At 41.8% G+C, this 21,404-nt stretch overlaps 3 protein-coding genes across 6 annotated transcripts; 1 reads left to right on the top strand and 2 right to left on the bottom strand.

Moving 5' to 3' along the window:
- Positions 1-327: 327 nt before the first annotated feature.
- LOC147261690 (uncharacterized) lies at positions 328-11,507 on the bottom strand. 2 transcript variants are annotated; one of them, XM_086203826.1, is made up of 6 exons: positions 10,934-11,507; positions 10,734-10,820; positions 9,445-9,552; positions 8,907-8,988; positions 6,895-7,090; positions 328-2,976 (listed from the first exon to the last, which is right to left on the bottom strand). In XM_086203826.1, the coding sequence occupies exons 5-6, from the start codon at positions 7,001-7,003 to the stop codon at positions 2,093-2,095; spliced, it is 993 nt and encodes a 330-aa protein (XP_086059952.1). In that variant the 5' UTR covers positions 7,004-7,090; positions 8,907-8,988; positions 9,445-9,552; positions 10,734-10,820; positions 10,934-11,507; the 3' UTR covers positions 328-2,092. The 2 variants fall into 2 exon arrangements, with proteins under 2 accessions (XP_086059952.1, XP_086059953.1); XM_086203827.1 differs by lacking the exons at positions 8,907-8,988; positions 9,445-9,552; positions 10,734-10,820.
- tmem70 (transmembrane protein 70) lies at positions 11,047-13,041 on the top strand. The gene is made up of 3 exons (XM_086203828.1): positions 11,047-11,328; positions 11,802-11,901; positions 12,469-13,041. The coding sequence occupies exons 1-3, from the start codon at positions 11,152-11,154 to the stop codon at positions 12,900-12,902; spliced, it is 711 nt and encodes a 236-aa protein (XP_086059954.1). The 5' UTR covers positions 11,047-11,151; the 3' UTR covers positions 12,903-13,041.
- A 209-nt stretch (positions 13,042-13,250) lies between these two features.
- LOC147261688 (uncharacterized) lies at positions 13,251-21,197 on the bottom strand. Of its 3 annotated transcripts, none has more exons than XM_086203824.1 (12): positions 20,874-21,197; positions 19,675-19,808; positions 16,248-16,363; positions 15,861-15,941; positions 15,300-15,337; positions 15,056-15,186; positions 14,858-14,936; positions 14,662-14,781; positions 14,479-14,568; positions 14,303-14,386; positions 14,003-14,219; positions 13,251-13,920 (listed from the first exon to the last, which is right to left on the bottom strand). In XM_086203824.1, exons 1-12 carry the CDS (start codon positions 20,993-20,995, stop codon positions 13,738-13,740), a joined length of 1,395 nt encoding a protein of 464 aa, XP_086059950.1. In that variant the 5' UTR covers positions 20,996-21,197; the 3' UTR covers positions 13,251-13,737. The 3 variants fall into 3 exon arrangements, with proteins under 3 accessions (XP_086059950.1, XP_086059951.1, XP_086059949.1); XM_086203825.1 differs by having other exon boundaries at positions 14,003-14,186; positions 20,874-21,196; XM_086203823.1 differs by having other exon boundaries at positions 14,003-14,186; positions 14,479-14,781.
- Between the last annotated feature and the right edge of the window lie 207 nt (positions 21,198-21,404).

The following is a 21,404-nucleotide window of genomic DNA, read 5'->3' as shown; positions in this document are numbered from 1 at the left end:
GGTGAAAACATTCCTGTTTTTTCAATTTCATTAAGATGAATTTAAAAAAAAGTATTTCTGCATGACAAAAATTAACTTTATTCCAGAAACTCTCAAACAATAAATGTCATTTTGCCATGGAACAAAAGAGGATGTTTAATTTGTCTACTTATCTAACAGACCAACGCTAATCAACATTGTAATTTATATCACAGGACAGTTTGATCTGTAATCCTCATGCAGATCACCAACAGAACAACTATAAAAGAAAAAAAAGAAATGCGCAATTAATGTGCATAAAGTCAATGTTCAATTTGCAAAAGCAAGTGTTTAACAAAGGAGAGCAAATGAAATCTAATCTTATCTGTGTTGTTATCTGTAAGGGATTCCTCAAGGAAATAAGTCCCATGAATGCAGTGTTCTGTCTGTGTGTGTGTGCGCGTGTGTGTGCGCGCGCGCGCGCGCGCGTGCGTGTGTGTGCGTGCGTGCAATGTGTTGCACATACAATGTCCTTGAGCGGAGTCCATGGATAGCCTTACCTGGAAGACTCGGACATGATAGTGCATCTGGATCTGGGTTGGTAAATACATTCAAGGTCCCTACTTCGCTGCAGTTTTCTGTGTGTGTGTGTGTGTGTGTGTGTGTGTGTGTGTGTGTGTGTGTGTGTGCGTGCGTGCGCGCATGTGTGCGTGTGTGTTTGTGTGTGTGTGCGTGCATTTGTTTTTGTATGTGTTTGTCTGAGAAAGCTGTGGGAATGATTAATATCACTGAATGGAATGTGGCAAGCGTATCCTGTTACGACATGCTAAACTCAAGCTGAAGTAGAACTGCAACCTGGAGATACGGATAAGAAATGACAGCAGCATGTATGAGGAATCCCTGACAGTGACAGAAGGAAGCGACTGATGAACTCAAGTGACAGTGAATAGTCCACCATTCTCAAAAACCAGCACGTCAAGCGTACAATGTTGAATGTACTAATACCCGGGATATTTTTTGTTCTGAAAAGTTTATGACATTATTATGATTCTCTAGTTTTGTGATGCATTCAAGGGATTTTTTTTATTTGGTTGCCAAAATTTCTTTGTAAAGGATACAGTTGTAACCTTTGTATGATGATAGAGGGTATACAGTACAGTAGAATACAACACAAAACACTTTGGTAGCATGTGCGTAAAAAAATGTTTTAAAAGGTTAGACAAATGTTTAGTGGCAACATTTGGCATGCACATCCACTCTAATGATTCGGTTCAGGACAAAGAGGAACTGGATCAAATGAAATTATAGATATTAGTTTCCTTTAAAAAAAAAAAAACAACCTTTCTGCCTTACACATTGATTTTCTTAAACCACATGTCTTTACACATTCCGCCTCTGTGAGGGATTCTAGTCATTCTATCATAAGGTTTTACAATCTTTGGAATCAGTGTGGAAGTATTCACTTTTAGGCAAGGCAAGGCAAGGCAATTTTATTTGTATAGCCCGTTTTCACAAACAGTTTGTCTCAAAGGGCTTCACATGGCATCATAACAACATCCTCTGCCCTTAGACCCTCACATCGACTGAGGAAAAACTCCATAGAAAACCCTTTTAACAGGGAAAAATCTGAGAAACCTCAGGGTGAGCAACAGAGGAGGGATCCCTCACCCAGGACGGACAGACGTGCAGTAGATGTTGTTACAGACAAGAAAACAGTTTACAATACAAAATGTGGGAAACACGGAAATGTTAATAACAGCTGAAGAAGGAAGCTTCTGGTAGGGGAGGCAGGGAGAGCAAGCCAGCTTGATGGGGGACTGGATGGCAGACTGGTTCATGGAAGGGGAGTGCAGGCCAGTGTAACAGTAGGGAATAAGGGGGGGGCGATGCAGGCGGCGGTTGGGGCTCTGGTGGATCTGTGGAAACACAGAGAGACTGCGAGACACCAAGGCCAAACTACAAAGTGCAACAAGTAATGGTAATGACAGTTCCAAAAATGTGCAGGGAGGAGAGGAGGAGAGAGGGGGAGAGGAGAGGAGAGGAGGGAAGGGCTCCATGTAACCTGATGTGTCCCCCAGCAGTCTAAGCCTGTAGCAGCATAGCTATCAATGGTTCAGAGCTACCTGAACCAGTCCTAACTGAAGGCTCTGTCATAGAGGAAGGTCTTAAGCCTGGACTTAAACGTAGTTAAAGTGTCTGCCTCTCTGACCCATGGAGAGAGCTGGTTCCACAGTAGAGGAGCCCGGTAACTAAAGGCTCTTCCTCCCAGTCTGTTTTTATTGATACTGGGAATCACTAAAAGACCTGCATTCTGGGAGCGGAGTGCTCTGGTCGGACAGTAGGGACTAATGAGCTCTTTCAAATAGGATGGAGCTTTATCATTGAGAGCCTTATAAGTTAGCAGAAGGACTTTGAAGTTGATTCTAGATCCTACAGGAAGCCAGTGGAGAGAAGCTAAAGTGGGAGAGATGTGTTCTCTCTTCTTAACTCCCGTCAAAACCCTCGCTGCAGCGTTCTGGACCAGCTGGAGACTCTTTAGAGAGTATTTAGGACATCCTGACAAGAGAGAGTTGCAGTAGTCCAGCCGAGAAGCGATAAATGCATGCACCAGTTTTTCAGCATCACTCTGGGAAAGGATATTCCTAATCTTAGCGATACTTCGCAGATGGAAGAAGGCGGTCCTAGTCACATGCTTTATGTGGGAGCTGAAGGAAAGGTCCTGGTCAAAAATGACCCCAAGGTTCCTTGCAGTTGTACTCGAAGTTAGGGTGATGCCATCTAGAGTAGAGATCCGATTCAAGAGTGTGTCCCTGTGGTGTTTAGGTTCAAAAATGATTACCTCAGTTTTATCTGAATTGAGCATTAAGAAGTTAGAAGACATCCAGGATTTAATGTCTTTCAGGCAGTCTTGCAGTCTTGCAGTAAGCTGGCTTGTGTCGTCTGGCTCCATCGACAAGTAAAGTTGTGTGTCATCTGCATAACAGTGGAAGTTGATCGAGTGCTTCCGGATTATGTCACCTAATGGGAGCATGTAAAGAGTGAAGAGAATCGGTCCTAAAACTGAACCCTGTGGTACACCATATGTAACTCTGCTGTACTCCGAATGGTCATTATTAACATTAACAAACTGAAACCTGTCAGATAAGTAGGACTTAAACCATTTTAGGGCAGTTTTAGTAACACTTGATACCGAGACCGTATACGACAATATCCCACATCAAGCTGGCTGAGAAGGTTTAACATGCTTACAAGATCTTAATGAAATAATGCTCATCACAAACTCTTTCCATTCCGTTCCACTTTCATCACCGTGGAGGAATTTTGTAGATGAAGGAATTTGTCGGACAGCAGAAACAGGCTGAGACTCAGATGGCTTACATTGGCCCGCTATAATGGACGTATGTCCATGAGAGATGCAAAGTTCACTGTGAGATGAAGATGAGTCAGCTCCCCCTGAGCCTCGGTGCCCGACTAAGTACTACCGAATTAGAGCATTTTGCACAAATGTGACCTTCACGTAGTCTATAAATACAGCTACGCATTTGGACAATGCTGGCGCCGTGAGTGTCAGCATCACTGTCAGTGAGGTTTCTGACTTCAGATTTACGAATAGGGCCCTGGGGTCAGACTAGCTGTTGACCTTCGACAGATTTGGAAGCTGAGGTGCAAGACAGCTGAAACAGAGGATACCAGCTAAAATTCCTTATCAATCAAAATATAGAGGAATGAGATTCTAAGTCAGTGTTGTCCATGTATTTGCTACCATTTAGCTGCTGAATCATTCGTGTGGTCAATGGTCTTGGCGACTGGACGAAGGGTCTACATCCGCTCAGTTATAGGAGTAAAGAGCCCGGAAAGAGCCGGGAGAAAAAGATAAAAGCCAAAAGATGGAAGAAAGATTGAGGAATATGAAGCAAGTGAAGGAGATACCTGACTGAGAGAAGAGAAGAGGCGAGGAGACAAAGAGAGTGAGAGGAGCACTCATTAAAGTTAATGGAACTGAGACAAAAGAAAACATTGTTAAAATAAAAGGTTCTAAAAATTGTCACAAAAAAGTTAAAAATTGGTCTTTTAATTAAATTTTTCTCAACGCAATGTTAAAGCTGGTTTAACATTTGGGATCTTTCGTGTGGTAAATCATAACAGTACCCCCCACCCCCCCCCCCCCCCCCCCCACACACACACACACACACACACAGGTAAAACCTAGTTGTCTTCCATCGATAAACACATTAAAATATTAAAACAGTCAGAAATCAAATGATGTAAAATACCCTGCATCGATACAGTAGCTTTACAGTTCTGCGGTACAGAAATACACTGTACTAATGAAGTAATACGCAGGGTAAATGTGATGATAAGATAATCAGTTTGTTGTAACTGCATTACGAGAGTTATCACAGTTTATCAAGAGGTTCAAGGCCACGCGGGCTGAACTGTCGATTGTAGGGAAGTGTTTGTTTATTGCAGCTTGGCGACTATTCTCTCTTCGTTTATCTCTCTTTGCTCTGTTGATCTTTATGATCTTTCTTCATCTGTCTGGCTGGCTGGTTCCTTTTTTTTTTTTTGGCTGTCCCTCATGTACTCCTTTGAGTTAATTCCAGGTTAAGGTCATATCAGCCAGTGAGTGACGCAGTCAAGGGTGCCCAAAACCTGAATCATAGTCATGCATAGTATTGCATGTTTAGCGATATCTCCTGGTATCAGGAAAATCGGATTGATCAAACGTCTGCTGCCATCTTGCCCTTCACCACTCTGGTGGTGCAGGCTGGATCAATATGCACACACTCTTTGGCGAAGGGACCCTAGGGACCGACATTTAAACAGAGCGGGCGCTGAAACTTTCCATCATCACGAACGGGCAGCCTTCTGCGTCTGGGTCCATCTTAAAATTCTGTCATGTGTTATGATTAAATACAGACATTCCAACCAAGCCTGAGAAGGTGCTAGGTGTTGTTATCAAAGTTGTTGATTTTGAGGAAGACATATGAAACAGAGCACAACCGGATTAGTTTTCAAAATTAATAGTAGGAAGACTTCATCTGCATGAAACGATAACTCATTTTTGAGTTGAAAAAAAAAACAAAAAACTTTTGAAAGGGGGTAAAATTTGACCCAAGGACGGCATGAGGGTTGATGGCTTTGTGCCGTGTCACAAGTGGAATGCAGCAACTAATCACCTGCCAACACCTATTTTTTTCAAATTACCACACTCATGGGCGCTCAAACATGCATTTACTGGTTCAACAACGTGCGCTGGAAATGTTGCAGGGTCATTAAACTCCTTTGGCAGCAGCCATTCAAAGAAAAAGACCCAAGGCAGCTTTTCAATCCTGCACTGGCGGTCGGCAGCACCAAGGCACATGAGCATGTGTTCGTAGACTGGGGGGGAGCGAGGGGTCTAACACCCAGAAATACGGGGGCACAGGAAGCGGTCCTAAAACAATATAAGACATAACAAGTGGAATATCTAACCAACATGTTACATAAATACTACTGGGTTGGAAAATAACCCAATGTTAACCCCGCTGCTGGGTAACTATGGGACATGATGTTTGCTGGGTTGGCCTAACCCAAGGGATGGGTGTTTCTATTTAACCTCAAATATTGTTTGTGGCTATCCTGGGGTGTAATATTTAACTCTCCTGCTCAGTTGAACGTTTGAAATATTCGGAACGTGGTGTAATAAGATCTTACACATTCACAGGACAGTTTAACTTAATTCCATTGTTGTTTGAGAATTTGCTCTTTTATTCTGTGCTTGTTTATCCAGGAGTTATTTACCACAGTGTCTCCGTGCAATTTTGCAACAACTGTTGCTGTGTTTAGCCACTACAGTTGGCATTAACATGCTTTATGAAAAAAATATTCAAAAATGCAGCATCAAAGCTGCCAGACAGAAAATGGACTACATAGAATAATATACATTTCTACCCAGCTGAACTTTTTTTAATCATTAATCAAGAGGATAGGGGATTAAACCATCTGGAACTAAGCAACAGCATGACTCCAAGATCACCAAAGAGACACTGAAGGTGAAATGTCACGATCATGAGGAAGGCCTTCGTCAGCGGCGAGTGTATTTGTGAAACTAGAGGAAAAGTTATCACTGAAGGAGTGTGACTCTTACCTCGGAAGTTAAGAAGTGACGGGTTTCGTAAAGTAAAGACGATGAATTAAAAAAAATTGATCAAATTTGTTAGAAAAGGGAAGTCAGACACGAATCCCCGTGTAAACACTTCAGCACGGTCTTGTGAGGGGAAGTGATACCGCACTCAACAACCCAGATGAAGAAAATGTGTTTCTGCCCAAAATCTCACAGAAACAACGAATGTCCCGATGAGAACCCCTCCATCTGTCCACCCGCTCTACAGGAGAATTTGAAAAAAATAGTAGGAAAAATAAGGGAACCAAAAAAAACCCACTGAGAGAGGATGGAACCAGCCGTCTCATCTTTTGACAAGTTGGGGGGGAAGACTACCTGTCGGATATTGAGCTGAGGCCGCTGGAGAAAGCGCCGGAGGAAAACAAGCTCAATCTCTCATTAGCGAATGGACCAGATATTCCCTATGAACAAAGAGAACCAGGGCTTCATGAGGTGGAAAAGCAGAGGCTGCCCCTTATTTGTAACACCGTGGGGACTTGTGAATGGGTCCCACTCACAAATACATCAGCAGTTTTTCAGCGCTGTATGGAAGGATGCCCGGAGCACCTTAGGGATGACGTGTGTGACCCATATTTGGATGACGTGCTGGTGTTCAGCCACAATTTTCACCAACATATGAGAGATGTGAGAAAAACCCCTCACTCTTTTCTCCACATCCATCATTTATTAATGATTTATTAAACGTTTTCTCATCTTGATGAATGCATAATTAAGGGTCAAGTAACCTTTATAAGGCCGGTAACATCCTGACGTTATTGCTCCAAGGGTACCTTTTAACATTGCTGACGGCCACACTCCACTACGTAGCAGCTGCTGGATTTTGCCCGAGTCTCCTTCTTTGATTAATATCTGCAGACTGTTGGCAGCACCTGAATGCATCAACCCATCTATCAGTCACCATCCATCAATCAATCAATGCCAGGCTGTCCCTCGTCGTTCAGCTCTCTACCTCCTTCTCATATCTCCCTGGAGGGTGAGACGAATAACGGGTTATTTTTAACATTCTGACATTTCATGGTGCTCTTGAATTTGCAGAGCAACGGTCTACAGCCCTCAGTGATGCCTGAACTGTTTCTCAAGGTTGTATTATGGCACGTGTGGGTTCAGAGGTCATACTACGACACAATTACACTGTTGACCTTGACCTTGACACAGTCAATTAGTTGTAATCATGCAGGATAATACATATCGCACCTTATCAGAATTTACAACTCAGCAACTCCATTAGTCTAGTTTTTTTGTGAATGTGCAGGGAATACAGAGTACACACACTTTGACATATGATATAACAACTGTATTGGTGAAAATCTTTTTTGTTGTTGTTTTTGTACCCCACGCGCACGCACGCACGCACGCACGCACACACACAATGAGCACCAAGAGTATGACGTCATTAGCAGACACTACAAGCCAACAGATAACCTCTGTCGAGCTAAGAGTGTCTTCGTCTTCGTCGTCCTCCGCTAAAGTGGAGCTAAGAGTGTGCCTGGAATAAAACCAGCATGAGAACAGCAACTTGAAACTGCAGTACCAGATCATCACATGTATTTGGGCCTGATTGTCAGAATCATGTCAGGATTTACATTTTTATTGAATGTGGTGCTTTTCTTTTAGCTAATTCCATAAACCTCAACACAAGTGGAAACTTATGAACTAACTTTTGAACAAAGAACTAAGCAGATTAGTTAAAAATGTGCGTGCAGTTGTCCAACATGATGATTGAATAGCCATTATACCGTGGTTTTGTGTGCACTGACTCAGCATCTGCTCAATCACGCTCTCTCCCTCTCTCTCTTCATTCTTCACAAACGCAGTGACGACATTTTTTGAATAGTATTACATTTAAAAACCAGTCGCAAATAAATCCACAATTATTGGATTTGGAAAATATGAACTTTTCACCGAACCATCGTGTTTTTCTAACACTTCTACTACCAAACCAGTACTACAACAACTGCTGTAGTTAAAAGTTTAAAAAAAAAACAACAACTGGAAGTCGTACTTCCAAATGATCAACAATCTCACGCTATAAATGTCTTTCTTTAAGGAGTGATAAAACGAATACAACTTGCACATGGCTTTTGTTACAGCAACACTGCTAAATTATCAATGCATTACTCTTATTTACAGTCAATCACTGATTTAATCAATCAAACCTTGTTCATAAAGCTCAATACCACAAATCGCAGGTTGCTTCAAAGAGCTTTCACTAGGATCATAAAGCCACATCACGTATTCTTAGGCCCTTGATCAGGGTGAGGTGAAACCCCCTGCTAACTTTACTTACCAATTCCCTATTTTACCATAATAACACTTGTGTCAGTTCTCACTTATTATTAAATAACATCGTTTTGTTTGTTTTTCATGAATTTCAGTCTCAACCCCTGGAGATGTGATTGCACACGACAAGTGAATTCTTTCTGCTGCGCAGGCAGAAAAAAAAACAAGTCAAGTCAAGTTTCTTTGTATGGCGCCAAATCACAACAAAAGTGATCCCTTGACACTTTACAAGTAGAGCAGGTCTAGCACCATATTCCTTCAATGAATTTACACCCAACAATTCACCATGAGCCAACAAGATGGCTGCCTGCATCCAGTTTGGGCTAAACAGCTGCTACTTTTTCTATTTTGTTTCAAATAAAACATGTTAGTAATCAATATAAAAGAACATTGCCAATGGTCCGAATTCTTGTCAAATTTCTGATTGTCAAATCAGTATGGAGAATTCAGATAGTTTATATAATGTACCTAGGATTTATTAGTCATAAAAGTGAAATTTTACCTAATGAACAAGGTTCCAGAATGAAGCACTGGTAATTATGGAACATCTCCTTCTTGTTTTTCTGTTGTTGCTGATGTAAGATCTGGTGATACATGTAAAGGCACTGAGTAAGAGGTTATTACTCGTGAAAAATGCAGCAGGGTGCCTCGCTGTACTAGCAAGTAACATATCTAACATTCAGATGATGATGTAGTAACTTTATTAAAAAATGGGCACAACTGCAAAAGGCAATAGTTGCTTTTGCTCATTCTCACTGCAGGCTGTAACTCAACTAGCAGTGAAGTAAAGCCTTTTATTGGTTGTATGTAGTTTCATGCATTACTCAGACTTAATGTGCAAAACTGATTTTAGCTGCAGACCATAATAGGGGTTTATTGATATTGATTTGAGAACACAATAACCCAAAAGTATTTCTCTCAATGAAGGAAACATTAACTTCAGTGTTAAATTGAATTATTGAACAACGGAGTTCCTCAATTGCTTGATGTAGATTTTGATGTACCTTGATAAATCTACCCGTCAGGTATCCCCCACTTACCCAGGAATTTTCCATTGACTCTGCCCAATAGTGTAGCTTCTTTAGGGGACAGAATCATGGCTGGGCTTTATCAGCATTGGGCAACAGTGTGATGACGACAACCATGACCTTAACGGGAAAGAAACTAACGAAATATTTATTGATTGTAGGATTAAATGCTTTAATCCAAAGCCAGCATCATTCACGGAGAAAATGTTGACACATTCATGCGCTGAGGACCACTTTAACTGTGCCTGGACAATGAAGAAACCCCTTGATGCAAAAACTAAATTCTTTTCATGTCTCTGAGAATATTTTAAGTAACATTTCTCCATCTTTTCCTGAAAGTATTTTCATGTTTTCTTGGTTTTGACAAAAGAACAGACTTAATGGCACTGTGAAGGTCTACTCCACAATCATTGAGCTCCTTCTGGAGGAAATGAGTGACCATGAGTCAATCTGACCACATTCTTTCACATCAGGTCTCTTTCATGCTCCCAGGGCGGCTCTCTCCTGACCCTCCAAGGACAACACATGGAAATTGGAATTCATTTATTCTGTCTGCTATCCTGTAAACTTGTAACTTCACTAACTTTTTTTCTGGATTCCTCATCCCTCTTGTTTTGTATTACCTTGCACCTTTCAGCCAACAAGTGACGACCATGTGTGTCCATGCTCTGGGTGCCCATTCGTTGACCTGCTGTCACTGACATGTTGAAGTCTGAGAGCTGCTGCTGATTGGGCTTGCTTGGATTTTTGTTTATTATTTGACTGATAGGCCCCCTGAAATGAATAATGTCGTTTGAATCTTGAACCCAGACCCTACCTAAATGTTACCAAGCCGTTATATAATGCCTGCCAACCTGCCAGCTTCTGGTTATCCAGCTGCCAGGATGACCCAACATAACCCCCACCTGAACCCAGATGACTGTACTGGCTGACAGAGGCTACGTTATGTGGGTACCATATATTTCTCTAAAACAGGATTTGGGTGAACCTATCGACTATTTGTGTGTTAATGCATAACGTGAATGTGTACAACATGAAACAAATACTAAAAAGTCATCATTAGAAATCTAGGAGTTAGGGGTATGCAACTGGACTTCTTTTGGTGTAGAAGACGTTTCACCTCTTATCCAAGAGGCTTCTATAGTTCTTTCAGAAATGTTTTAGTTTTCTGAACTTCAAGAATGTAAGAAATTACAAAACATTCTAAGAATGGTTTGGAAAAGACAATTGTAATCAAGTTTTCATTTGTGACCCCCAAAAAAAGGCTTGATTTCAATTCCACATTTGCAAATGTGTCATACTTTCCGCCTGTCTGCAGCCAGTTGGTCTGGTATCACTTGTCTATTTTTGCCCAGCATGTGGTCTTGTCCAGATTAAGTAATTTCCCTCTTCCAAAGTTAGAACATGTAGAAGGAAAACATTAGAGTTACATTAGTAAGAGATTACATTGTGAGATGCAAAACGTACATAAATCAACAATTAACAATAAGACACAACTCACCTAAAACAGATGTCAAGATGTTTCTGTAGACGCATTACTGCCTTTTGCAGGACGGAAACATGTAATTTATTCCAGTCCTGCAGGGGGCAGCGACGTGCCGTGAGGCGTCTGAGCCATCCAAACAGACTCACCAGGAACTTAATTACTTCCGCAGCTGCAGTGTCACGGGGAGTTGAGAATTCCAGTGTCTGTAATTCCAACTAGTCGTCAAGCTAATAATGTTTTCAGTAAATATCCTGCGTAGGTTTCGACCTTGCTTTGTGTCGCAGTCCTTCAGTAAAGCCAACATCCCCGCTGCCGGACGTGTTGCTCTGTTCAGCGTTTGTTGCTTCAGCGGTCGGAGCGGAAAGCGGCTAGATGTTGTCCGGAGGTCGTTGCTTTACAAGGGCGTCAAGGTATTCCGCTCCAGGCTGATATTCTCAACCCCCCCTCCAAAATGCAATGTGTTTCACAAAACAGCTAATACTGGACATGCTCACGAGAGAAGTTAATTGGAAATTGAGAAAAGCAAAATTAGCATAAACCGGTGAGCTAAGCTGCTGCTAATGTGTGGCTATCAGAATCCGCGGTGCGACTTCTCATAACATATTACTGAGAAATCTGCCCCCTGCATGGATAGAAATATTGTATTCAAAGACAGACAATGAAATGTCATTTCATGTGTCGCTTTCAGCGACTGTTAACACCCTGTTTATGCAGTTTTCTGCATTATTAGCTAGAAACAAAAATCCATTCACCAGGCAACGTGACAGAGATTTCAGGTCAAAGTGTGGAAAGAAAAGTAGAATGCGTCTGTGTAATGTGGTCAGGCAGGCGAAGAACGTCATAGAATTTGAGCCTTTCTAGTGTTTATACATTTCTCTTGCAGGTGTGTTCTTGCCCTCCATCATCCCGTTCTCTGTCCACCGCAGCCCCCTCTGATCAAGGGAACCTTGTATACACAGGCAACCTGGGAACTACAATCCGAAGTGGGTCACTTGTACATTTAATCATACCGTTCATACCTGCTGCTCTGTTTTTGAGGAGCTTAGGTAGAGAGCCGCGACAGTGGAGCAGGGATCTATATGAGAGTAGTTGATGGAATCTGGTGTTTTCCACCACACTAACAGGCTGGTTAACCAGCCTGGCCAACACATTTACTTTGGAATCCAAATTGAAAATAAATGATTAAAACCCATTGGCAGTTAGTAACTTCAGGCATGAATAGAACCATTTACCAAGGGAACCCTAAGTGGTATTATGACGCCTCCCTGTGGCATAATGTGAATACATTTGTCAACAAACCAATAGAATTTAATCCATTGGCCTCTTGGTATATTCATCAGATTGATTTGTAATGTTTGCTAACAGAATGGTTGGTTTTCGGAAACTGTCATGTCTGTGACATGTCTGGTTCAGTAGTCATTTTTTACTTCATTGAGATCAGGGCCTGAATCATGTGTCACTTGGGGCTCAGCTCATTTACTGGTGAGCCTGTTTGATAAGAGATATCCATTAGTTGTAACACTCCCTTGTGTCCTCTTGTCTGTTCACAGTTGTGAAGGCGTTCTCTTACAGCACCAGCACAGCCGGTCTCGCTCTATTATATTTAATCTTCAAGAACGGAGTAGGGACTCAGAGCTTGGTCATGGATATTGTTTTCTGTGGTATGATCAGCCTCTTCACCATCTCCACACCTATCCTCCTCCACCTTGTTACCAAGGGCTACGTATTCCGGCTGTACCACAACCCAGATAGTGACACGTACACTGCCTTCACCTGCAGCGTCTTCCTCACTGAGAAGAAGACAGTATTCCAGCAGAAGAATGTCAGGATCCCAGCCATCAGAAAGATATTTACCTCCTTTTACGCCAACAACACAGGACTGCTGGTGAACCCGGACTTGTTCCCCATCCCCCATGATTACAACCACCTGATGGGCTACGATAAACCCTTCAGCTTCTCCAAAGACGACCTGGAAACACCTTAGAGCTCAAACACCACTGGAACTCTGGCAATGATGTTTTGCACTCAACTGAATGACAATGGTAGTGAATTGTGTCCGTTACCGCTGACAGTCAATCAAAACATCCAAATAGACACCGAGATTTTGTGTCAATTTAGGTGTAAATAAATCATTACATTGTCTTTTGTGGTTGTTTTTTCCTTAAATGGTTTCTTCATTTTTGATTGTGCGACAGCTCCAATTGAAAGCATTAAACTTGGGGGTTTTAAACTTTGATTTGATTGTACTTAAGATTTTAACACTGGATTTTGGATGACAGCAGGAAAAACTCTTTAGTGTCTTATTTTATCATCAAAAACTTCAAATTCTTGGTTCTCCAAATAGGTTTATTATATAAAAGAAATCCTGGATAAAACAAACACTTCCGAATTACAAGAAGCTAATTTAGTGACGGTCAAAGAGGCCTGAGCAACACATCACGATACTCAACAAAAATGTATATACAATCTGCAGTATTGTCTGATACAATATACTAAGAAGTGACAAAACCTGACGACAACAAGCTGAAAAATCAAGCCACCTTCTTCCAGTTTCAACTGGTTATATTTGTGGAGGAAAAGAGCAAACAGATACTTGACTTTGATGTGACAGAGTTGTGATGTCAGTTTAGGAAAACACTACGTAGATGTGACTGACATTCTTGTGTGGACTGTTAGCAAAGGATGAGAAGACTGTGTGAAAAACATTTCAAGCACAATTCACATTTTCTGTTAAACCCAGCAGGGGATAAATGTCGCACAACAAAAACTGAGGGATCATTCTGGACGAAGGAGGCCGCACACAAAGCACTACGACACACTCAGTCGCTGACATCCATGTCTTCTTCGTGGTGATCGTCTGCACCGTTAAGTTTGGACTGCTTCAAGGATCGCATGTTACCATTACCTTCAACAGACTGAGGGGACAAAGCGGAGTCATCCGAATCCTTCCTGTCCTTCTCGCTGTCGTAGCCCTGCTCCTCTTCATCATAATCCCTGGTGATCTGCAACAGGAAGCCACAGGTGGAACATTTTAAAAACACTACTCATTAGAGATCACACTGTGCAGCAAGTTAACCAACCAACCTTTACATCCCCTTTCTCTCCGTCCGACTTCCTCTCCCTCTCCCTCTCCCTCTCCCGCTCTCGTTCTTTGTCTCGGCTTCGTTTTTTCTTGCTGGTCGAGCGTTCACGTTCTTCTCGAGTGCGTTCTTTGTCACTCTTGCGGTCCCTATCCCGCTCCTTGTCCCGTTTCTTCTCCTTCTTGTGCCTGCGCGGGGGAGACAATCCAAACGCAGGTTTGCTGTAAAATGCCCCAAAACTGAGTTTGCATGAATCCCCTTCAAATGGACTTGAATCATCAAGGTTTCATATCAACACACCAACCTTCTTGGAGATGGAGACCTGGAACTTCTTCTTTTAGGTGATTTTTTGGGAGATCGGCTGTTGCTGCGACTTCTCCTCCGTCTCCTGTAAGCCGTGACAAGGTACAAAATAAGATATTTGCACCCCATTGGGATCCCAGGAGACAACAATCAGACAGAGAGCCCTGCTGCACTCACCGGCTCATGCTGCGTGACCTCCGAGCTGTGCTGTAGCTTTTGGGGGGTGTTTTAGATCTTCTTCTCCCAGCATCATCTTTTTTTCTGTCTCTGTGAATAGATAACATGTTTTGGGGGTTTTTTGTAGAAAAAAAAATCTCACAAAGACTCCACCCTAAACTGCTTATTTTAAACATGACCCACCTGGATCTGCTTCTAGAGCGTCGGCTTCGGTCTCTGGAGTGGGTGCGTCTTTTGCGGGGGCTTTTGGAGCGCCTCCTGTTTCTCGAAGCTGACCGTCGCCTCGATCTGCTCCTGGTTCGCCTACAACATACAGAATATTTCATTTTCTCCCAGACATGCTTGCTCATCTGAAATGTTCATCACCTGCTGCTATTACCTGTGTCTTGAACGGGATCTGGACCTTCTCCTTCTCGACCTTGACCGGGACCGAGAGCGCTTTTTCTTGCTCTCCTTGTCTGTAAAGCAGAAAACAGCAGACAGAACTTTAAAACACCAAAAAATATGACCAGGGTAAAGAAAATTACATCTTTTAATTGCGAGGAAAACAGAGGCGGCACTGCTTGTGTAAACTCACTTCCAGGTTCTATAGCTGCAGAAATGAGCGACTGGGCCTCTCGCACCCTCTTCATGGCCTCTTCCATCTCTTTAGATGCATCAGCCTTCAGGCTCGCACTCAGGTTTAAGCCTGCAGCCAAGGGATTCATCCTAAACAAAGAGACATTAATTGAACCATTGTGTAAATTTTTCTTTCTCTTCGGTGTCACTGGAATTAAGTCACAAACTTCTGGGAATAGCCGAGCCTCCTCGTGCCGACTTACTTTGGATCCGTCATGAGCTTCAATAGCTGATCAGCAGCCTGTAAAGACATGAAGAGAGATAAAGATTTGTTCTTCATATCTGGATTCACATGGTAACCAAACACCCCGAAATTATACAATTTGAAAATATCCCAGTCTAGAGAAATCTAGTGGCCAGAACATTTCCCAAATTATCTTCAAAAACATCTGTTAAAATCTGATTCTGTGATTCAGTAAAGCCCGACTTAGACAAATTCTTAATGCCATGTCCCCCACAAACTGTCGCTCAAGCACACGCTGGTAATATTTCCACACTGAGCACTTTTTCCAGACATATATTTGAAAACAGATTCAACTTCAGGAGCTAATAATAAGTCATTAATCGTCTCACAATTTAGAAGAAAAATTCCCTTCACTAACAATGAGAACAAGTTCTATTTTTCCGGGATGGAGAAAAGTCCTCCTGGAGAGGGGGGGCAGGGTCCCAAACTCAGTTTTTCCCATCATGCAGCTCTAATATTAACCATTAGCTGTGCCTGGAGAATGACACACGATACACTGTCATCCCTGACGACCCCTCACCTGGGGATTCATGTTAGGTCCTGGGAATCCAAATGCAGCCATCGCGTCCATGTTGAGACCAGCGAAGGGGTTTCCTCCCATCTGCAGGCAGAAAACATACACACAAGCACGTTAGGGAGGTTCAATAACGCCAGCATATTCCTGACACATCGCCTAAATATAAAGACTAGAACTGCGGAATTTACTGAAATATTATCAAAACTGTAATAACAACACAAACTTTGCCTACTAATTAACAATGTGGAGATGTCCAGAGCATCACTTAATGAACACTATACAAAATGCTCTTATGTATTTGACCAACAGAGGAAGAAAAAAACTCTATATTTCTGACCCACTGGTTAATGATCTGACATTTTTAGTTCAGCGCAATGGCTCTTTCCTTACAGATGGATTGGGGATGGGATTGGGTGTCGGGAGAAGTCCTCCTCCAGGCAGAATTCCCGCAACAGCGTTTGCTGGCGCCAGCAGTGACAAAGCTTTCGCCTCATCTGGGATGGAGCCTGCAGGGACATTCACACGCATTAAGAGAGTACATCTTTGTACGCGACAAGAGAAGACATGTTTGAAAAAGAAAAGAAAGTCTTCACACTGCACTTCAAATTACCTCGAAGACTTCCCTTAATTCAACATTATCACTGCAGTGACATAACTATTGCTGGAATAAATCACACTACTCCAAAGAACACTGCCAAGAATATATCACCTGAACGTGTTTTCTAAGTCATGAACCAAACGTTAGCAAGCCCAGCTGCTTCTCCAATTGGGTGTGCCCTCAATTTTCATATAGACGTTTACTGAAACAAGCGACTCACGCTGGCGGCTTCGCTACTAAAAGCACACACAGAGAAAAATCGAGATACACACAACAAAGAGAAATTTAGGAATTTGGCAAGATGTCTACACAGTGTCTACTTACCAAAAACACATATCAGAGGACATAGTGAAAAATACTAAATGACAATAGCAGATTCAAGGTAGGTAGGTAGTGTGCCTGCTGTACATCATTGATCTAGTGTCCTTACCTGGCACTGCATCACTTAGGATGACTGCTTTGATTCATTTGTGCTAGCAAATTTAAAATAAAAAGCAAGATTGTAATATGCCTCTGATTTCACTTTCCTAAAAACAGAACTGGCCTAATATTTAATGTTAGAAATTTCACGAGCACCTCACAATCATCTCATAGTTAATACACGACCCCAAAACATCTTCACAAAACAAAAAAAACAAACAAACAAAAAAAAACCACAACTTTGGACACGCAACAGTGACAACATGTAAATAAAGGAGAACGCTGGAGAGAGAAATTGCTGCAGGAGACAAAAGAGTTGGATGGCATTTTTTCAGCAGGGCCTGGTACACAGGACTGGCTGTGCCAGGAAAAAGAACTGTAAAACACAACAACAAAAGAAGACCACTGTTAAAGAGAAAATATGGACCAACATTCAGTCATGCCGGGAGGCATCTTACACAAATTGAAGGAATACTTCACCCAAGAACTGATAAGTGCCTTGAGCTCACAAAGACATTTTTCACAACTTCATCATTTCTTTGTGACTCCAGAAAACAAACAAATACAGCAACGAATATTTAGCATGAAGCTGCCGATGCTGCCTGGGCGCCAACAACAGGCAGCAAAACTGCTCGAAAAAAAAAAAACACTTTTTCCGCATTGCAAATTGGAGTCACAAAAGACGTGGTGCAGAGGTGACAAGAACACATTTTTTTGTTTGAAGTATTGCTTCAAGATGTGCTTCACTACATGAGATGTCACTGACTCGGGTTTTCTGGTTCCTCAAAAAGGGCATTTGTTATAAACACCCAGCTGTTTGTGAAACCTCCTGACACTAACAACACTTCTGTGGATGATTTTTTTTTTGTTTACTTCAGTAGAAACTTAACATGTACAGTAAGATCAGCGATCTTGTCGATTTTGTGTCCGTTAAAGAGTAACAAAACCCCCAACCCACCTTTACACCTGAAAAGCAATGTAAGCGAGTATTTTGTGTGTTGCCCAAATGAGACTGTGGTTCAAAGTCTCCGAATTCTATATACTGAATTATGAATATGCATAGTGAAACAAAGATTGAATCTGAATTTTGCATCTGTTTGATCTTGAGGCAGGAGATGTCAGGAAGCGAGTTTGTGTCACTAACTAACCCCACCCCTGCTCCATCTTGGGAGAGTTTTAGCAGTGAAGCCATCCCTGCACCACTCTTCTGAACAGACCGACTCCATCACATGAGGCAGAGGGAGCAGTTCCAGGCCTCCAGCTTCAGGGATCAGAGCACTTTCATGTCCCATCCCTCCGCCTCTCATGTGAAGGATAAACAGACTGGAGTCAAAAGGGAGTGACACATTTGCTTCACAGGATTCAGAAAAATGGCCTCCAACTCAAAGAGATACGTTGCTCTCTGTTATTTTAGTCAGATCATGTCATCCTCCACCTCAAACGTAAACACACAGTCACTCTCTCTCACACATACACTCACTCACTCTCTCTCTCTCTCTCTCTCACACACACACACTCACTCTCTCGCTCGCTCACTCACTCACACACACTCTCTCGCTCGCTCGCTCACACACCTCTCCACTTTGCATCCTTTCTCAGCCTCTCATCCACTTTGTAACATCTTCCAAAATTACACAATCAGTTGAGTTAGGCCAACACTAGGGGGGTTAAATTACTCTTTAACAAATCTGAGTAAAATACCAAAACCAACCACGTGTCTCATTTTCATACTCTGAGTTATGCTTTAGGAGAAAAAAAAATCCCTATTTTTTTGGGAAATCATGTCATAGTGATATTGTTACTTCAGAAAACTGGGAACTTTTTTTTGCAATATTCTTCTGTAGTTTTCAGCACTGGATTAATTAGTGTAAGGTGTTCTTGTTGGATGCTGTACACAGGACTCAGGGCTGACAATTGGTTTTGGTCTTTTCACGGGACAACATAAAACACTAGTATTCTACTCTGTGAAGCAGTACTTTTGCCACCACATGAATGCCTTAGCGGAGTTTCAAAACAGTGCAGAACAAGCCCTATTTCATGTTATGACCAACATCTGACTGTCAAAGCTAAAGCACCTAGGAGAGATCAAATTAGACAGAAGAAACAAAGAAAAGAGAAGGCAGAGAGAGAATAGAGGACACAAAAAAAGAGGGATGGGGCTTGAATGCTTGCTGGCCTTTGCAAATGTCTACAATCCCCTGTTGGCAGGCAGAGGACCACTTTCAGCCGTCAACGAGGGGGCTGCTTTTGCCTTCTTCACTACAAAAACCACACACGCACACACACACATACACACACAAATAACAGAGAGAAGTTTAACAGAGGATAGTCCAATATGGGAGAGAAATGAAATGCATATGGTTAAGTTTTTATACAACTTCATTTGAGAACTTTGTGGTGTCTGCGGCGGCCACAGCTCGGGAATGTTCAGCTCTTAGTCTGTAAAGCAGATTTTGGTATACTGCTCTTTCTAAATATAAAGCAAAACAACGGTTATATGCACAGACATAAAGCCTGAGGAGTTGTTTTGAAAATAAATCTTTTATATAAGGAGACTAACACTGTAGAATTGCAAAACATTATGACAGTATACCAAACACCTGAGATTACAGATCTCCTTTCCACCCTCTATGACAATTTGACGGGAAGGGGGTGAGGGGCTCCATTCACATTTAATCTAAATACGTTCAAAAACAATACACAAAGGAGAACATGAAAAATAATTTAACCCTTTTATTTTGAGTCATGCTCTACAATCAACAAAGTCCATTCACACATGGGAATCATTAGGGGACAAACCTTCGGCAAAGGGAACCACGATCAACGCTCTGTCCACAAAGACGGTGTTAGTCAGATGTTGAGACACTCCCACAGACTCTGGCTCCTGGAACTTCACGAAGCACACACGTGACGTCACTGGCATCGGGGAGTCACTGAGGAAATACAAAAGTTTATCATTAAATATAAAGAAACATCACCAATCTAAAACACATTTCTTTTTTATCTTCCTATGGATTATTCAAACTACCGCAACTACATGCAGCATTGGCATTAGCATTATGTTTATGGATAGTCGGCTTTACAATATAGTCTTTACTGACTTCTAGTTTACAATATTTATTCCTTTTGACAAAATTCCACTTTTATTAAAGATCCAGTTGGTCTCTGCAGTTAACCCTTCACGTGCAAGCTCAAATCATCCCACAACAAGGCATAACTATAATAATCTATGTGATGAGAGTAAAATTTCAAAGCAAATAAAACCATGAAAGAGTGATTAGTGCAGAAACTATTAACTAATGCTGGTCCATCACATTTCCATTTACACATTGAGAAAACACAGAATTGTGTTCTGAAAAATAGGTACCAATCATGTATTACCAAAGCAGGGATTGGCATTAAGAAAAGTTATGATTACCAGCAGTTAAAACTGTGTTAGTGTCGAAATTATTATTTTATTTTGCAATGAATTACACGAGTTATTGTTCGCAAAAGTTATTTCCTGTGAACTTAAGAATCAAATGCTCAAAAAGAATAGACTGAGAAAAGTGTATAATGCCCTAAAATCAGCTTACCTCATTATACTAAATCACAAATATTCTTTGTTTTTACAATTTCTGGCTCTGATGTAAAAGATTATCCGCGATTCATTTCAAAATGGAGTCAGAATAACACTAACCAAAGTTTCATGATAGGTACAATCCAGCCGTATTGAGTTTAAAGTGATAGTATAATAACTCATTTAGCATTTATTTAGAAACATCTAGTCACAACGGACAGCCACGCAAATAAAATTGCGTTAACAAAAGCTAAGTTAGCAAGGCAGTTTGGACGCTAGCCTCATGTTAGCTTGCTGCTATAGCTACCATTGTGATTCGCACGCTAGGCCGAACCCTGCGTTTCCCTGCCTCGTATTCACCGCCAAGGAAACCATACAATTGATCGAGGAACACATCACCATTGATATCAAGTTGCAGTTAATCAATTAATTTACTCACTCAGGTGGAAATAGCTTCAGTTCTTCGATGGTTCCGAGAAACCCGAAAAGTGTCCTCATCTGCTCCGACGTTGTACTTGGCGACACATTGGTCACTTGGACTACCTTCGTGGTATAACTCATGTTTGCAAATAAAACCAACCGAACAGTAACACTAACGTAACCCACTACAGTCAAATTACAATAAGAGTTGTCCGTTGGCTGTTAAATCCGTTTATAAGAGGATAATTAGCTGACTATATGCGAACTATCGGTTACAACAACAGACCGTAGCGCTTGGCAGCCATATTGGTAAGTCTCAAAGTGATGGCGCATGCGTGTAGCTGCCAGCGATGTTCTATCAAAGTCCAGCAGAGGTCGCCCTTCATTATGAGCTCCATAGACATATACTGTATATACAGTATGTCTTTGCTGAGCTCCACATGAACAAGGAACGTCACCGTGCGATAGCATCATAAAATGAGCACAAGTGACGCGTACTGCATCCGTGCCACACTCGTCACAATCTTATTCCCTGCTGAGTCGTTCTCTC

The sequence above is a fragment of the Aulostomus chinensis genome, chromosome 5 (assembly GCF_037954235.1).
Source record: "Aulostomus chinensis isolate RoL2024-O1b breed Wild chromosome 5, RoL_Achi_v1.0, whole genome shotgun sequence".
Classification (NCBI taxonomy): Eukaryota; Metazoa; Chordata; class Actinopteri; order Syngnathiformes; family Aulostomidae; genus Aulostomus; species Aulostomus chinensis.
Note: the sequence above shows the minus strand (reverse complement) of the source record. Positions and strands in the feature narration are given on the sequence as shown.